Below are 15,345 nucleotides of genomic sequence, written 5' to 3' on the forward strand. Positions count from 1 at the left end.
GGTCCCGCAGTACTCCTAACAGTACACATTGTTGTTGTAGCCTAGGACAAGCTTGATGATTAGTTGACAAGTTGAATCAGGTGTGCTTGTCCAGGGTTACTGTTGGGTGTACTGAAGGACCAGGGTTATTGTTGGGGTACTGAAGGACCAGGGTTATTGTTGGGGTACTGAAGGACCAGGGTTATTGTTGGGGTACTGAAGGACCAGGGTTATTGTTGGGGGTACTGAAGGACCAGGGTTATTGTTGGGGGTACTGAAGGACCAGGGTTATTGTTGGGGTACTGAAGGACCAGGGTTATTGTTGGGGTACTGAAGGACCAGGGTTATTGTTGGGGGTACTGAAGGACCAGGGTTATTGTTGGGGGTACTGAAGGACCAGGGTTATTGTGGGGGTTCTGAAAGACCAGGGTTATTGTTGGGGTATTGAAGGACCAGGGTTATTGTTGGGGGTACTGAAGGACCAGGGTTATTGTTGGGGGTACTGAAGGACCAGGGTTATTGTTGGGGGTACTGAAGGACCAGGGTTATTGTTGGGGTACTGAAGGTCCAGGGTTATTGTTGGGGTACTGAAGGACCAGGGTTATTGTTGGGGTACTGAAGGACCAGGGTTATTGTTGGGGTACTGAAGGACCAGGGTTATTGTTGGGGTTCTGAAGGACCAGGGTTATTGTTGGGGGTACTGAAGGACCAGGGTTATTGTTGGGGGTTCTGAAGCCCCCGGGTTATTGTTGGGGTACTGAAGGACCAGGGTTATTGTTGGGGTACTGAAGGACCAGGGTTATTGTTGGGGTACTGAAGGACCAGGGTTAGTGTTGGGGGTACTGAAGGTCCAGGGTTATTGTTGGGGTACTGAAGGACCAGGGTTATTGTTGGGGGTACTGAAGGACCAGGGTTATTAGGGGGGTACTGAAGGACCAGGGTTATTGACGGGGTACTGAAGGACCAGGGTTATTGTCGGGGTACTGAAGGACCAGGGTTATTGTTGGGGTACTGAAGGACCAGGGTTATTGTTGGGGGTACTGAAGGACCAGGGTTATTGTCGGGGTACTGAAGGACCAGGGTTATTGTCGGGGTACTGAAGGACCAGGGTTATTGTTGGGGGTACTGAAGGACCAGGGTTATTGTTGGGGTACTGAAGGACCAGGGTTATTGTGGGGGTTCTGAAGGACCAGGGTTATTGTTGGGGTACTGAAGGACCAGGGTTATTGTTGGGGGTACTGAAGGACCAGGGTTATTGTTGGGGGTACTGAAGGACCAGGGATATTGTTGGGGTACTGAAGGACCAGGGTTATTGTTGGGGTACTGAAGGACCAGGGTTATTGTTGGGGTACTGAAGGACCAGGGTTATTGTTGGGGTACTGAAAGACCAGGTTTATTGTTGGGGGTACGGTACTGAAGGACCAGGGTTATTGTTGGGGGTACTGAAGGACCAGGGTTATTGTCGGGGTACTGAAGGACCAGGGTTATTGTCGGGGTACTGAAGGACCAGGGTTATTGTTGAGGGTACTGAAGGACCAGGGTTATTGTTGGGGTACTGAAGGACCAGGGTTATTGTTGGGGGTTCTGAAGGACCAGGGTTATTGTTGGGGTACTGAAGGACCAGGGTTATTGTTGGGGGTACTGAAGGACCAGGGTTATTGTTGGGGGTACTGAAGGACCAGGGATATTGTTGGGGTACTGAAGGACCAGGGTTATTGTTGGGGTACTGAAGGACCAGGGTTATTGTTGGGGTACTGAAGGACCAGGGTTATTGTTGGGGTACTGAAAGACCAGGTTTATTGTTGGGGGTACTGAAGGACCAGGGTTATTGTTGGGTGTACTGAAGGACCAGGGTTATTGTTGGGGTACTGAAGGACCAGGGTTATTGACGGGGTACTGAAGGACCAGGGTTATTGTCGGGGTACTGAAGGACCAGGGTTATTGTTGAGGGTTCTGAAGGACCAGGGTTATTGTTGGGGTACTGAAGGACCAGGGTTATTGTTGGGGTACTGAAAGACCAGGTTTATTGTTGGGGGTACTGAAGGACCAGGGTTATTGTTGGGTGTACTGAAGGACCAGGGTTATTGTCGGGGTACTGAAGGACCAGGGTTATTGTTGGGGGTACTGAAGGACCAGGGTTATTGTTGGGGGTACTGAAGGACCAGGGTTATGGTTGGGGTACTGAAGGACCAGGGTTATTGTTGGGGTACTGAAGGACCAGGGTTATTGTTGGGGTACTGAAGGACCAGGGTTATTGTTGAGGGTTCTGAAGGACCAGGGTTATTGTTGGGGTACTGAAGGACCAGGGTTATTGTTGAGGGTTCTGAAGGACCAGGGTTATTGTTGAGGGTTCTGAAGGACCAGGGTTATTGTCGGGGTACTGAAGGACCAGGGTTATTGTTGAGGGTTCTGAAGGACCAGGGTTATTGTTGGGGTATTGAAGGACCAGGGTTATTGTTGGGGGTACTGAAGGACCAGGGTTATTGTCGGGGTACTGAAGGACCAGGGTTATTGTCGGGGTACTGAAGGACCAGGGTTATTGTCGGGCTACTGAAGGACCAGGGTTATTGTCGGGGTACTGAAGGACCAGGGTTATTGTTGGGGTACTGAAGGACCAGGGTTATTGTTGGGGTACTGAAGGACCAGGGTTATTGTTGGGGTACTGAAAGACCAGGTTTATTGTTGGGGGTACTGAAGGACCAGGGTTATTGTTGGGTGTACTGAAGGACCAGGGTTATTGTTGGGGTACTGAAGGACCAGGGTTATTGACGGGGTACTGAAGGACCAGGGTTATTGTCGGGGTACTGAAGGACCAGGGTTATTGTTGGGGGTACTGAAGGACCAGGGTTATTGTCGGGGTACTGAAGGACCAGGGTTATTGTTGGGGGTACTGAAGGACCAGGGTTATTGTTGGGGTACTGAAGGACCAGGGTTATTGTTGGGGTACTGAAGGACCAGGGTTATTGACGGGGTACTGAAGGACCAGGGTTATTGTTGGGGGTACTGAAGGACCAGGGTTATTGTCGGGGTACTGAAGGACCAGGGTTATTGTCGGGGTACTGAAGGACCAGGGTTATTGTTGGGGGTACTGAAGGACCAGGGTTATTGTTGGGGTACTGAAGGACCAGGGTTATTGTGGGGGTTCTGAAGGACCAGGGTTATTGTTGGGGTACTGAAGGACCAGGGTTATTGTTGAGGGTTCTGAAGGACCAGGGTTATTGTTGGGGTACTGAAGGACCAGGGTTATTGTTGAGGGTTCTGAAGGACCAGGGTTATTGTTGAGGGTTCTGAAGGACCAGGGTTATTGTCGGGGTACTGAAGGACCAGGGTTATTGTTGAGGGTTCTGAAGGACCAGGGTTATTGTCGGGGTACTGAAGGACCAGGGTTATTGTTGGGGGTACTGAAGGACCAGGGTTATTGTTGGGGGTACTGAAGGACCAGGGATATTGTTGGGGTACTGAAGGACCAGGGTTATTGTTGGGGTACTGAAGGACCAGGGTTATTGTTGGGGTACTGAAGGACCAGGGTTATTGTTGGGGTACTGAAGGACCAGGGTTATTGTTGGGGTACTGAAAGACCAGGTTTATTGTTGGGGGTACTGAAGGACCAGGGTTATTGTTGGGTGTACTGAAGGACCAGGGTTATTGTTGGGGTACTGAAGGACCAGGGTTATTGTACGGGGTACTGAAGGACCAGGGTTATTGTCGGGGGTACTGAAGGACCAGGGTTATTGTTGAGGGTTCTGAAGGACCAGGGTTATTGTCGGGGTACTGAAGGACCAGGGTTATTGTTGGGGTACTGAAAGACCAGGTTTATTGTTGGGGGTACTGAAGGATACTAAGACCAGGTTATTGTTGGGGGTACTGAAGACCAGGTTTATTGTTGGGGGTACTGAAGGACCAGGGTTATTGTTGGGTGTACTGAAGGACCAGGGTTATTGTCGGGGTACTGAAGGACCAGGGTTATTGTTGGGGGTACTGAAGGACCAGGGTTATTGTTGGGGGTACTGAAGGACCAGGGTTATGGTTGGGTGTACTGAAGGACCAGGGTTATTGTTGGGGTACTGAAGGACCAGGGTTATTGTTGGGGGTACTGAAGGACCAGGGTTATTGTTGAGGGTTCTGAAGGACCAGGGTTATTGTTGGGGGTACTGAAGGACCAGGGTTATTGTTGAGGGTTCTGAAGGACCAGGGTTATTGTTGAGGGTATCTGAAGGACCAGGGTTATTGTCGGGGTACTGAAGGACCAGGGTTATTGTTGAGGGTTCTGAAGGACCAGGGTTATTGTCGGGGTACTGAAGGACCAGGGTTATTGTTGGGGGTACTGAAGGACCAGGGTTATTGTTGGGGTACTGAAGGACCAGGGTTATTGTGGGGGTTCTGAAGGACCAGGGTTATTGTTGGGGTACTGAAGGACCAGGGTTATTGTTGGGGGTACTGAAGGACCAGGGTTATTGTTGGGGGTACTGAAGGACCAGGGATATTGTTGGGGTACTGAAGGACCAGGGTTATTGTTGGGGTACTGAAGGACCAGGGTTATTGTTGGGGTACTGAAGGACCAGGGTTATTGTTGGGGTACTGAAAGACCAGGTTTATTGTTGGGGGTACTGAAGGACCAGGGTTATTGTTGGGTGTACTGAAGGACCAGGGTTATTGTTGGGGTACTGAAGGACCAGGGTTATTGACGGGGTACTGAAGGACCAGGGTTATTGTCGGGGTACTGAAGGACCAGGGTTATTGTTGAGGGTTCTGAAGGACCAGGGTTATTGTTGGGGTACTGAAGGACCAGGGTTATTGTTGGGGTACTGAAAGACCAGGTTTATTGTTGGGGGTACTGAAGGACCAGGGTTATTGTTGGGTGTACTGAAGGACCAGGGTTATTGTCGGGGTACTGAAGGACCAGGGTTATTGTTGGGGGTACTGAAGGACCAGGGTTATTGTTGGGGGTACTGAAGGACCAGGGTTATGGTTGGGGTACTGAAGGACCAGGGTTATTGTTGGGGTACTGAAGGACCAGGGTTATTGTTGGGGTACTGAAGGACCAGGGTTATTGTTGAGGGTTCTGAAGGACCAGGGTTATTGTTGGGGTACTGAAGGACCAGGGTTATTGTTGAGGGTTCTGAAGGACCAGGGTTATTGTTGAGGGTTCTGAAGGACCAGGGTTATTGTCGGGGTACTGAAGGACCAGGGTTATTGTTGAGGGTTCTGAAGGACCAGGGTTATTGTTGGGGTATTGAAGGACCAGGGTTATTGTTGGGGGTACTGAAGGACCAGGGTTATTGTCGGGGTACTGAAGGACCAGGGTTATTGTTGGGGTACTGAAGGACCAGGGTTATTGTCGGGGTACTGAAGGACCAGGGTTATTGTCGGGGTACTGAAGGACCAGGGTTATTGTTGGGGTACTGAAGGACCAGGGTTATTGTTGGGGTACTGAAGGACCAGGGTTATTGTTGGGGGTACTGAAGGACCAGGGTTATTGTTGGGGTACTGAAGGACCAGGGTTATTGTTGGGGTACTGAAGGACCAGGGTTATTGTTGGGGTACTGAAGGACCAGGGTTATTGTTGGGGTACTGAAGGACCAGGGTTATTGTTGGGGTACTGAAAGACCAGGTTTATTGTTAGGGGTACTGAAGGACCAGGGTTATTGTTGGGTGTACTGAAGGACCAGGGTTATTGTTGGGGTACTGAAGGACCAGGGTTATTGTCGGGGGTACTGAAGGACCAGGGTTATTGTTGGGGGTACTGAAGGACCAGGGTTATTGTTGGGGTACTGAAGGACCAGGGTTATTGTTGGGGTACTGAAGGACCAGGGTTATTGACGGGGTACTGAAGGACCAGGGTTATTGTTGGGGGTACTGAAGGACCAGGGTTATTGTCGGGGTACTGAAGGACCAGGGTTATTGTCGGGGTACTGAAGGACCAGGGTTATTGTTGGGGGTACTGAAGGACCAGGGTTATGGTTGGGGTACTGAAGGACCAGGGTTATTGTTGGGGTACTGAAGGACCAGGGTTATTGTTGGGGTACTGAAGGACCAGGGTTATTGTTGAGGGTTCTGAAGGACCAGGGTTATTGTTGGGGTACTGAAGGACCAGGGTTATTGTTGAGGGTTCTGAAGGACCAGGGTTATTGTCGGGGTACTGAAGGACCAGGGTTATTGTTGAGGGTTCTGAAGGACCAGGGTTATTGTTGGGGTATTGAAGGACCAGGGTTATTGTTGGGGGTACTGAAGGACCAGGGTTATTGTCGGGGTACTGAAGGACCAGGGTTATTGTTGGGGTACTGAAGGACCAGGGTTATTGTCGGGGTACTGAAGGACCAGGGTTATTGTCGGGGTACTGAAGGACCAGGGTTATTGTTGGGGTACTGAAGGACCAGGGTTATTGTTGGGGTACTGAAGGACCAGGGTTATTGTTGGGGGTACTGAAGGACCAGGGTTATTGTTGGGGTACTGAAGGACCAGGGTTATTGTTGGGGTACTGAAGGACCAGGGTTATTGTTGGGGTACTGAAGGACCAGGGTTATTGTTGGGGTACTGAAGGACCAGGGTTATTGTTGGGGTACTGAAGGACCAGGGTTATTGTTGGGGTACTGAAGGACCAGGGTTACTGTTGGGGGTACTGAAGGACCAGGGTTATTGTTGGGGTACTGAAGGACCAGGGTTATTGTGGGGGTACTGAAGGACCAGGGTTATTGTTGGGGGTACTGAAGGACCAGGGTTATTGTCGGGGTACTGAAGGACCAGGGTTATTGTCGGGGTACTGAAGGACCAGGGTTATTGTTGGGGGTACTGAAGGACCAGGGTTATTGTTGGGGGTACTGAAGGAGCAGGGTTATTGTGGGGGTTCTGAAGGACCAGGGTTATTGTTGGGGTACTGAAGGACCAGGGTTATTGTTGGGGTACTGAAGGACCAGGGTTATTGTTGGGGGTACTGAAGGTCCAGGGTTATTGTTGGGGTACTGAAGGACCAGGGTTATTGTTGGGGGTACTGAAGGACCAGGGTTATTGTCGGGGTACTGAAGGACCAGGGTTATTGTCGGGGTTCTGAAGGACCAGGGTTATTGTTGGGGTACTGAAGGACCAGGGTTATTGACGGGGTACTGAAGGACCAGGGTTATTGTCGGGGTACTGAAGGACCAGGGTTATTGTTGGGGTACTGAAGGACCAGGGTTATTGTTGGGGGTACTGAAGGACCAGGGTTATTGTGGGGGTACTGAAGGACCAGGGTTATTGTTGGGGGTACTGAAGGACCAGGGTTATTGTCGGGGTACTGAAGGACCAGGGTTATTGTCGGGGTACTGAAGGACCAGGGTTATTGTTGGGGGTACTGAAGGACCAGGGTTATTGTTGGGGGTACTGAAGGAGCAGGGTTATTGTCGGGGTTCTGAAGGACCAGGGTTATTGTTGGGGTACTGAAGGACCAGGGTTATTGTTGGGGTACTGAAGGACCAGGGTTATTGTTGGGGGTACTGAAGGTCCAGGGTTATTGTTGGGGTACTGAAGGACCAGGGTTATTGTTGGGGGTACTGAAGGACCAGGGTTATTGTTGGGGTACTGAAGGACCAGGGTTATTGTTGGGGTACTGAAGGACCAGGGTTATTGTTGGGGTACTGAAGGACCAGGGTTATTGTCGGGGTACTGAAGGACCAAGGTTATTGTTGGGGTACTGAAGGACCAGGGTTATTGTTGGGGTACTGAAGGACCAGGGTTATTGTTGGGGTATTGAAGGACCAGGGTTATTGTTGGGGTACTGAAGGACCAGGTTTATTGTTGGGGGTACTGAAGGACCAGGGTTATTGTTGGGGTATTGAAGGACCAGGGTTATTGTTGGGGGTACTGAAGGACCAGGGTTATTGTCGGGGTACTGAAGGACCAGGGTTATTGTCGGGGTACTGAAGGACCAGGGTTATTGTCGGGGTACTGAAGGACCAGGGTTATTGTTGGGGTACTGAAGGACCAGGGTTATTGTTGGGGTACTGAAGGACCAGGGTTATTGTTGGGGTACTGAAGGACCAGGGTTACTGTTGGGGGTACTGAAGGACCAGGGTTATTGTTGGGGGTACTGAAGGACCAGGGTTATTGTTGGGTGTACTGAAGAACCAGGGTTATTGTTGGGGTACTGAAGGACCAGGGTTATTGTTGGGGTACTGAAGGACCAGGGTTACTGTTGGGGGTACTGAAGGACCAGGGTTATTGTTGGGGGTACTGAAGGACCAGGGTTATTGTTGGGTGTACTGAAGAACCAGGGTTATTGTTGGGGTACAGAAGGACCAGGGTTATTGTTGGGTGTACTGAAGGACCAGGGTTATTGTTGGGGGTACTGAAGGACCAGGGTTATTGTCGGGGTACTGAAGGACCAGGGTTATTGTTGGGTGTACTGAAGAACCAGGGTTATTGTTGGGGTACTGAAGGACCAGGGTTATTGTTGGGGTACTGAAGGACCAGGGTTGGGAACCACCTTTTTTTCAAACTGTATAATGTCCCAATTGTGAAACTCCAGCTAAATCAAGTATTACAAATTGAGTTATTAGCTTTCAGCTGAAGTAACCAAACCTCTCCTATCTACTCTCTACCCTCCTTCTCTCCTATCGCTTCTCTTCCTCTCTCCTATTCTTCTCTCCTCCTATCTCCTATCTTCTCTCCTTCTCTCCTCTATTCTCCTCCTGTCTCATCTCCTCCTTCTCTCCTCTCTCCTCTCCTTCTCTCCTCTTTCCTCCTCTCCTTCAGTTATTCCCTGATGTTCTCCTGCTGGTTCTTGAGTCCTAAGGACCGTCCTCTGTTTGAGACTCTACGCGGGGAGCTACAGAAGGCTCTCGAGGACCTGCCGGACTCCCAGGACCCAGATGAGATCCTCTACGTCAACATGGAGGAGTCGATGGAGCTGGGGGCCGTGGGGGGACGCGACCCGGCCGGGGGCCTGAAGGGCTTGGACTCTGTGGCCACGGTGGAGGTGCACCACACTCACCCTAGCCGCTATGTCCTCTGTCCCCAACACGACACCAACCGCCTGCACTCTGACTCCCTGGAGAGTCTCAACCTGGTGTCCTCCTCCTCCGCCACGCTGCCCCTGGGGACGACCCTACAACCCTCCGGCTGCTCCACCCCGACAAGCACGGCAGAGGTACAGGAGGACAGGGGAGGGCCCAGGAGGGTACCCTGGTAGTGATGAAGGGCTCTACGCTCACCACTGTCACAGAGTCAATACAGACTGGTCAATACCATCAGAACTATACAATCCTTCCTGTTGGTATTCACTGTCACAGTCTTGACAGACAGACTGGACAATACCATTTAATCCCAATCAAATCATTTAGCAAGCCTTTTTTTGCACAAACATACTCCTACACACACCCATACACACTCCTTTAGGCATTCCACGTTGTGATTGAAATAGTGGGATTGTCAAAATGTATATAGCTATGTCCTCACATCTCCTCCTTCTTAAGCATACTTCGTATCATAATGAGTCTACAGGCTATTGGCCCTGAAACCCCTCAGACAGACCAGACAGTAAAGACTAGTTCCCCTCAGACAGTAAAGACCAGTTCCCCTCAGACAGACCAGACAGTAAAGACTAGCTCCCCTCAGACAGTAAAGACTAGTTCCCCTCAGACAGTAAAGACTAGTTCCCCTCAGACAGACCAGACAGTAAAGACTAGTTCCCCTCAGACAGACCAGACAGTAAAGACTAGCTCCCCTCAGACAGACCAGACAGTAAAGACTAGTTCCCCTCAGACAGTAAAGACTAGTTCCCCTCAGACAGACCAGACAGTAAAGACTAGTTCCCCTCAGACAGACCAGACAGTAAAGACTAGCTCCCCTCAGACAGACCAGACAGTAAAGACCAGTTCCCCTCAGACAGACCAGACAGTAAAGACCAGTTCCCCTCAGACAGACCAGACAGTAAAGACTAGTTCCCCTCAGACAGTAAAGACTAGTTCCCCTCGACAGTAAAGACTAGTTCCCCTCAGACAGACCAGACAGTAAAGACTAGTTCCCCTCAGACAGTAAAGACTAGTTCCCCTCAGACAGTAAAGACTAGTTCCCCTCAGACAGTAAAGACCAGTTCCCCTCAGACAGACCAGACAGTAAAGATTAGTTCCCCTCAGACAGTAAAGACTAGTTCCCCTCAGACAGTAAAGACTAGTTCCCCTCAGACAGACCAGACAGTAAAGACTAGTTCCCCTCAGACAGTAAAGACCAGTTCCCCTCAGACAGACCAGACAGTAAAGACTAGTTCCCCTCAGACAGTAAAGACTAGTTCCCCTCAGACAGTAAAGACTAGTTCCCCTCAGACAGACCAGACAGTAAAGACTAGTTCCCCTCAGACAGTAAAGACTAGTTCCCCTCAGACAGTAAAGACCAGTTCCCCTCAGACAGACCAGACAGTAAAGACTAGTTCCCCTCAGACAGTAAAGACTAGTTCCCCTCAGACAGTAAAGACTAGTTCCCCTCAGACAGTAAAGACCAGTTCCCCTCAGACAGACCAGACAGTAAAGACTAGTTCCCCTCGACAGTAAAGACTAGTTCCCCTCAGACAGACCAGACAGTAAAGACTAGTTCCCCTCAGACAGTAAAGACTAGTTCCCCTCAGACAGTAAAGACTAGTTCCCCTCAGACAGTAAAGACCAGTTCCCCTCAGACAGACCAGACAGTAAAGACTAGTTCCCCTCAGACAGTAAAGACTAGTTCCCCTCAGACAGTAAAGACTAGTTCCCCTCAGACAGACCAGACAGTAAAGACTAGTTCCCCTCAGACAGTAAAGACTAGTTCCCCTCAGACAGACCAGACAGTAAAGACTAGTTCCCCTCAGACAGTAAAGACTAGTTCCCCTCAGACAGACCAGACAGTAAAGACTAGTTCCCCTCAGACAGTAAAGACTAGTTCCCCTCAGACAGACCACCATTAGCACACATTAGGCTAGTCCTTGTCCACACAAACTGCATGCAGGACAATCATCAGTACCAGCTAAGACCCTGCCATATAGTGATCTACACAGTACCAGCTAAGACCCTGCCATATAGTGATCTACACAGTACCAGCTAAGACCCTGCCATATAGTGATCTACACAGTACCAGCTAAGACCCTGCCATATAGTGATCTACACAGTACCAGCTAAGATCCTGCCATATAGTGATCTACACAGTACCAGCTAAGACCCTGCCATATAGTGATCTACACAGTACCAGCTAAGACCCTGCCATATAGTGATCTACACAGTACCAGCTAAGACCCTGCCATATAGTGATCTACACAGTACCAGCTAAGACCCTGCCTGCCGTAAAGTGTGTACAGTATACAGTGTCAACTCAGGAGCTATAATACTGAATATGTCCAGCTAACTGAAGAAACCGTCCAGCAAGTATTGGAGCAGAGGACTAATCATAGAATGTATGGGACTCATACAATGAATGGCCCTGCCGGTGGTATAGAGACCATTACAATGAATGGCCCTGCCGGTGGTATAGAGACCATTACAATGAATGGCCCTGCAGGTGGTATAGAGACCATTATAATGAATGGCCCTGCCGGTGGTATAGAGACCATTACAATGAATGGCCCTGCAGGTGGTATAGATGTAACAGTATAACTTTAGTACGTCCCCTCGCCCCGACACGGGCGCGAACCAGGGACCCTCTGCACACATCAACAACTGACACCCACGAAGCGTCGTTACCCATCGCTCCACAAAAGCCGCGGCCCTTGCAGAGCAAGGGGAAACCCTACTTCAGGTCTCAGAGCAAGTGACGTAACTGATTGAAATGCTATTAGCGCGTACCCGCTAACTAGCTAGCCATTTCACATCCGTTACATAGAGACCATTATAATGAATGGCCCTGCAGGTGGTATAGAGACCATTACAATGAATGGCCCTGCAGGTGGTATAGAGACCATTACAATGAATGGCCCTGCAGGTGGTATAGAGACCATTACAATGAATGGCCCTGCAGGTGGTATAGAGACCATTATAATGAATGGCCCTGCAGGTGGTATAGAGACCATTACAATGAATGGCCCTGCAGGTGGTATAGAGACAATTACAATGAATGGCCCTGCCGGTGGTATAGAGGCCATTATAATAAATGGATCTCAACACAGACTCTCACTCAGTCTCACCCTGTCTCCCCCAGTCTCACCCTGTCTCCCCCAGTCTCACCCTGTCTCCCCCTGTTTTGACCCATTGTGTTGTATCTTGTGGAAGAGAAAAGCAACAGGTCAGACATACATAACATTTCATTGTTTGCTAAATTAAAGCAATGGAATACCTATTGATAGGTCAATTCCATTGTAATTCAGAAAGCAAAACACATTCCACATTGTTCTCATTAAAAATCATGTAAGAGAATTGGACTTGGACTTTCAGTGTACTTTCTGAATTGAATGGAATTGAAATGACCCCAACCCTGATTGATAAGATCACCTAGGACCAATAAGATATACGGGGGGGGCAACATTATGTGTGTGTGTTCGTAAATTCAGTCTGGAGTCACAGAGTTTGTCAATTCAGAGCGTTTGTCAGATTGTCCGTTTTGTCCGTTAGTAAATTCAGAGCGTTTTACTTTCGGGGCGTTCAGAGCGACCACTGGACGCTCTGGGCGATCTGAGCGTTCTGACCCTAACAACAGCAGTCAAACACCCACGCTAACTGGCTAACGTTAGCTAGCTACTTCCAGACGCCTCACTCTGACCATTTTACTCACCCGAGCAAAGCTGGTTAGTCTGTTTTCATGTTATCTAGAGCGTCGGTGACTGTAACCGTGCTGCTGACAACAATTTAATGACGTGTTTTTTTTGCCCGACACCGGCCATATTCAACGGGTGTTGAGCGTTTGTAAATTCATCAGTTATTCTGCGCGCTGGCACACTCAGACAAGAGTACTTTGAAATCAGAGTAGATGTTTGTTTAACCCAAAGCTACCGGAGGATAACTATGGCTAGCTGAAGGTTACTATGGCTAGCTGATAGTTACTATGGCTACCTGATAGTTACTATGGCTACCTGATAGTTACTATGGCTACCTGAGGGTCACACCACACTCAAACGTACGTGTGGCTCAAAGCACAGTGTTGCTATTATATAATATTGTTTAAACGTGTGTATTCTTTTTGTTGTTTTATGTATAAGACCTTTGCACTAATATTAATGTGTTCTTGTATTTTTAGGCTTATTATCTTTTTTTTGTTTTGTTTGAATGACATTTCATGTATTCTTGGGGCTCTGTTCAATCCGCATTGTGGAAGTTCAGCTTTACAGCGTGATTTAATGAATTTGTTCTTAACTTACTTGCCTAGTTTAAATAAAGGTTAAATAAAATAAAAAATGATATACAAATAAATAAATGTAAGACAAAGTTCCCGCTTTAGCGAAGACTTAACCCACGGTAAACGATGCATGTTGTCGGCTCGATTTGAAATGACCTTTACATTTTTATCACTGTATCTGTAACGCTTTTCAGCTTCCCAGATTGAATAGAGCCCCTTTGTAGGTCTTTTACAAGGCCTGTTGAACCTGTGATGAAACCTGGAGGTCTGTGACAGTTTGTGTTTCGTACCAACCTTCTCAAGGCAACAGTCCACAATGCACCACGTCAGATGGACATATCATAGTAGAATGAATCTTTCTAGCATTTATTTACATGTTGTTCAGCGCCAGTAATGACATGTTGTACATGACCCTACTCTATCTTTGGTACTTTACATTCTAACTCAATGCACCGGTAGACAGCTGGTACGGTAGTGCACAGGTAGACAGCTGGTACGGTAGTGCACCGGTAGACAGCTGGTACGGTAGTGTACAGGTAGACAGCTGGTACAGAGTGCACAGGTAGACAGCTAGTACGGTAGTGTACAGGTAGACAGCTGGTACAGTAGTGCACAGGTAGACAGCTAGTACGGTAGTGTACAGGTAGACAGCTGGTACAGTAGTGCACAGGTAGACAGCTGGTACGGTAGTGCACAGGTAGACAGCTGGTACGGTAGTGCACCGGTAGACAGCTGGTACGGTAGTGTACAGGTAGACAGCTGGTACGGTAGTGCACAGGTAGACAGCTGGTACGGTAGTGCACCGGTAGACAGCTGGTACGGTAGTGCACCGGTAGACAGCTGGTACGGTAGTGTACAGGTAGACAGCTGGTACGGTAGTGCACAGGTAGACAGCTGGTACGGTAGTGTACAGGTAGACAGCTAGTACGGTAGTGCACAGGTAGACAGCTGGTACGGTAGTGTACAGGTAGACAGCTGGTACGGTAGTGTACAGGTAGACAACTGGTACGGTAGTGTACAGGTAGACAAATGGTACGGTAGTGCACAGGTAGACAGCTGGTACAGTAGTGCACAGGTAGACAGCTGGTACGGTAGTGTACAGGTAGACAGCTGGTACAGTAGTGCACAGGTAGACAGCTGGTACAGTAGTGCACAGGTAGACAGCTGGTACGGTAGTGCACAGGTAGACAGCTAGTACAGTAGTGCACAGGTAGACAGCTAGTACGGTAGTGTACAGGTAGACAGCTGGTACGGTAGTGCACAGGTAGACAGCTGGTACGGTAGTGCACAGGTAGACAGCTGGTACAGTAGTGCACAGGTAGACAGCTGGTACAGTAGTGCACAGGTAGACAGCTGGTACAGTAGTGTACAGGTAGACAGCTGGTACGGTAGTGCACCGGTAGACAGCTGGTACGGTAGTGTACAGGTAGACAGCTGGTACGGTAGTGCACAGGTAGACAGCTGGTACAGTAGTGCACAGGTAGACAGCTGGTACAGTAGTGTACAGGTAGACAGCTGGTACGGTAGTGTACAGGTAGACAGCTGGTACGGTAGTGTATTAGAATGAACTCACGTGAATCATGTATTGATGAGGCTTTTCCTCTCCATATATTGTTTATTCCAATATGTTGTTCAGTACACCATAATGCACATACATTAGGCTCAATTATGCTTTTGCCCCACAACAATGTTATGAATGAGTTAAACTTATTTTTCACAATGTGAATTTGTAAATACTTTTTTTTTATTATTTTTTTTACAACTAACCAAAATTGTAATAGGAAAATATTAAGACAAAAGAAAAGTGGACTTTTGTAAGTACAGTATATAGCAATTATATAGCGATATTCCCCCAAGGTACTGATATGGAACATCCCCTATCCTGACTTACAGAGTCTTAACATATCACTGATCTGATTGGTTTATAAATGATGCTCATTGGTTTCCATGTAATTGACGGGGAGATGAAGAATGTGTTACGATGATAGTCACATATTATTGTCACTTCTATGGTTTTTAAAAACAGATTTTGATACTTATTTTGTATGAAATAAATGTGTACAGTGCATTCCTTACACCGGTGTGTGGATCATGTCTATCTGT

At 48.6% G+C, this 15,345-nt stretch overlaps 1 protein-coding gene across 4 annotated transcripts in view; it reads left to right on the forward strand.

Annotated features, from left to right (window-relative positions):
• Positions 1-15,317, forward strand: part of LOC139549590 (tyrosine-protein kinase receptor UFO) — a 106,937-nt gene extending 91,620 nt beyond the window's left edge. For 3 of the 4 annotated variants that reach the window (XM_071360233.1, XM_071360235.1, XM_071360234.1), the window contains one exon: positions 8,707-15,317. In XM_071360233.1, the coding sequence (XP_071216334.1) occupies positions 8,707-9,142 (436 nt within the window). In that variant the 3' untranslated portion in view covers positions 9,143-15,317. The remainder of the gene's footprint in view (positions 1-8,706) is intronic. The other variant, XR_011669916.1, reaches the window with a different exon arrangement.
• Positions 15,318-15,345: the final 28 nt, after the last annotated feature.

Source organism: Salvelinus alpinus, chromosome 22 (assembly GCF_045679555.1).
Source record: "Salvelinus alpinus chromosome 22, SLU_Salpinus.1, whole genome shotgun sequence".
Taxonomy (NCBI): domain Eukaryota; kingdom Metazoa; phylum Chordata; class Actinopteri; order Salmoniformes; family Salmonidae; genus Salvelinus; species Salvelinus alpinus.